General features: G+C 42.7%; 1 protein-coding gene across 1 annotated transcript; it reads right to left on the bottom strand.

Moving 5' to 3' along the window:
- Window positions 1–212: 212 nt before the first annotated feature.
- On the bottom strand, window positions 213–2,974 carry LOC125228955 (achaete-scute complex protein T3-like). Its single transcript, XM_048133690.1, has 2 exons — window positions 2,320–2,974; window positions 213–858 (listed from the first exon to the last, which is right to left on the bottom strand). Exon 1 carries the CDS (start codon window positions 2,908–2,910, stop codon window positions 2,326–2,328), a length of 585 nt encoding a protein of 194 aa, XP_047989647.1. The 5' UTR covers window positions 2,911–2,974; the 3' UTR covers window positions 213–858; window positions 2,320–2,325.
- Window positions 2,975–3,479: the final 505 nt, after the last annotated feature.

Genomic DNA, 3,479 nt, shown 5'->3' with positions numbered 1-3,479 from the left:
AGGTGTTTTGTTGTGACCCACATGGATATCATCTATAAATGCATACATTACTATCTTGACCTCTCTGAATTTTAGTATGACCTGCTTGTTAGATGCAGTAGCATTGGTCTGTGGGTATGCTGGTCTATTTAGACCTGTTTGTTTTCAGGGTATTATTTGGGATGTTTAAGTAAAATATAGTATAAGTATTATGCTTTATTTTCTTACAGAAACTACCTGCATAGGTAAGTAACTGGCATATTCTGTTTAACTATAAACAAAATTATACTTTAGCGTAAAACTTAAAATATTAGGAATCTGTCTTAGGGTACTAAATTTATATATACGAGAAGTCTTTGTCTCACAATAAAATAAGAAAACGTGTTGTTTTCTTAATGTCTTTTTCGCAACATATCTACAGCAGTAGCTATTTAAAAAAAATACATGCTCCCGAAGGAGATGCCTGTCATAAAATTATGCTTATACATAATGACTAGATAACAATAATAACTAAAAACTAGGTCTTACTGGAAGTAAATTAGGTAATTATTTAAGGTTAAACTAAGGCACAGCGATCACTTATATACAACTAAATGCTTCATGTGGAACAAATGATTGGTTCAGTCTTGGCGGTACATTTCACGGAGCATGAAACGTAGTCGGCGTCGGCGCGCGCGTCGCTCGGCGGAATGCATCGATGGGGTCGTTATAGTCCACCATTATCCCCTCTCATTAGGAATATACTGATTGCGCTTAATTAGAGGTTCTCTCGGCGTCCCTTGCGCTCGGCGCTCGGGTCGCTCTTCAAGCGAATACTCGTTTTTTCACAATCACCGGGCCGCTCAATGGCCATACTTTGATCACCGTAATGCACGGTTCCTGGGAACAAATAAAAACAGGTTAATATATGTGACTGATCAATCCTGCTTATCCCACTGGCGGATAAACTCCCGCAACAGGAACGCCAAATTTAATTCATTGACAAAAAGTTGAAATTCCAAAAACTTTTATTTATGTAAGCAATATATCATACCTAGTCTTAGAACTTTGATAACGTTTCTATAGCGTTTAGTAAACCCGCGTCACATGCCGCGAACATAATTCCCATGAATACTAAACTGGTATCAACAGATGTTTGCTCAGAGCTTAGCAAATATTGTAACACGTGTGCTATGCTCACCGCCCTTCTATTTCCTCCTGAGATTTCGTCTTCCGGCTCTACAGATTAATAGTCAGCAAGGCGAAACGGCCGAACAGGTTTTTTGCCCATCAAATTTACTAATTTGGAACATGGCGCTACTGTTCCTTAGTCCGCTAATCGAAAGATTGCCATATGGTTCAATAGTTTTTGTATATATAGATGACCGGATGCGACATATTAAAAAGGAATAAAAAACTATTAGAAACCTGCCTCCACTTGAGCGAAATTAGCCCAGTCTCGTCAGACCACCTTATTATTAGAATAGAACACTTTTTACGATTAATTTTCTTACTGCATGCGGGGTAAGACCACAAGATTATTAGATGTAATTGCTGTAGGACTTTAAAGTAAACATGGTAAAATGCGGGCTCAGCTTATTATGAGAAACCAAACTTACCGATTATAAATTTTAACTACGACAATAAAAAACGTCTACCTAGCTGCTAAGCTTTTATAAAGCGACATATTTCAAGATTCGCCATTGTCAAGGACGGTTCCTTTGTGCCGTCCTAATTTAACAATGAGCCCCACCTACACATAGATAAAGTCTATCCGACGGTTCAATGCGCAGACATAATAGGAAGTATACGTGTTTACTTTTTTTGCCCAAAGGACGAAGAGCATAGATCTTTTAAATTGTGCAACATAAAAGAAGCAGGGTCGATCCAGTAGGTAACCGTGGCTAACGGATCGCGAAAAAAAAAAACAATCCCTAAAACGAATTGAAATAGGCAAGGTACCTACCTGATTCTTTTTCTTTTGCAATTTTTGGAAACAAGTTAGATAATTCTTATTCGAACTTCGTGAGTAAATTTTTACCCTCAAAGAATCCTCCGAGTATGTTATATTCGTCGTTTCAAAAAATTTAAAGGTATACTTAATGTAATTTAAACAGTTGTAATTGTTGACCAAGTAGGAATTCTTAACTTTGTAAAGTGCTCTTTTAAGTTTGAATCATGTTTTATCAGCACACGTCGCGACAAATGTAAACATCTATGATAAGGATATTATCAAAGCTCTGAAATTTATGTAAACATATTTTAAGGATTCATTCATAAAATGCTGTTGATAACGACTATTTAACTTTATAATAAACTTTAGTAGGTAGGTATAGGAAGCAGTATGAGATAAAAACTCACCTCTTGTCACTGTTGTTGCCACCACGATATGACATCAAGCAACTCTTCATCTTCAGGGCTCATGGGTTCGTAGGAGTCGTAGGCGTCGTGACAGTTCGGGCCCGCCGAGCTCTCCGACACCAGCGACGGAGCCGGCGACCGCGACTCCTCGGACGACGGCGGCGTGTGCGCGCCACTGCTTGCAAGACCCAAACCAATCTGCATGTCGGAGCATCCTTCTTCACTTTCTTCTAACAATCGCTTCAAACTTTTGATGTATTCGACAGCCAGCCTCAACGTGTCAACTTTACTCAATTTCCGTGACGCCCCTCTGCCTCCAGCGAGGGCGGCTGAAACAGCTGATGGAATATGTTGACGCAGCGCAGCGAATCCGTTGTTGACTTGCTTGACTCTGTTCCGTTCCCGGGCGTTTCTCCTAGCCACTGATGCGGGCTGGGAAGGGTAGGGCTGATGAAGATAAGATGACTTCTTCTTGCATCGAGCGGGATCTACAGGTGCAGGTGCCAGCCTCCTCGGTGCGACCGTCTGCAGTTGCGTAAGCTTCTGGTTTACGCCGAGATTTTGGTAAGTGTGAATCGCCGCCATAGGCATCGCGTGTGTGATTCTTTTCGTAGTGAGTCTCGTGAGAGCACGTGTGCGTGCAGCGCGGAGGTTGCCGGTGGATTGGCGGAGGCGGCGCGCACCCCCGACGCTAAGTAGCGCGCGCGCGGCGGCGCGGCGAGCGGTGGGGCGCGTGCCCGGCGCGCGCGCAAGCACGGGCCGCGACCCTCCGTCCTCCCCGCCTCGCACGCCCTGCTACTTGTTGCCTTCTGATCAAAATACGCCGGCGCTTATTATGCCATAGACCGAGCGGTAAGCTCGCGCCGCTATTGTTGCACATCGTTGCGCATAATTATCCTGTCCATTACCTTGTTCGGAAGACAAGATCTTCTTGTATCATCTATTTAGAGGCCGCAAAGAATAGACTCTATAAGGGGATCGTCGTTGATATTCTGATATTAATGTCTTAGAGCTTTTGTTTTATTAATATGCCTCGAAGGGTTTTTGCGACAATGTTTTAGTGTTCGCGCAAAAAGTATAATTGCCTTCATCATACCCTACCGCCTCCTCGTTCATTTTATTCATCACCGGTCCGTAATCGGTGTGTCGTCGGTCTACGG

The sequence above is a fragment of the Leguminivora glycinivorella genome, chromosome 8 (assembly GCF_023078275.1).
Source record: "Leguminivora glycinivorella isolate SPB_JAAS2020 chromosome 8, LegGlyc_1.1, whole genome shotgun sequence".
Lineage (NCBI taxonomy): Eukaryota > Metazoa > Arthropoda > Insecta > Lepidoptera > Tortricidae > Leguminivora > Leguminivora glycinivorella.
Note: the sequence above shows the minus strand (reverse complement) of the source record. Positions and strands in the feature narration are given on the sequence as shown.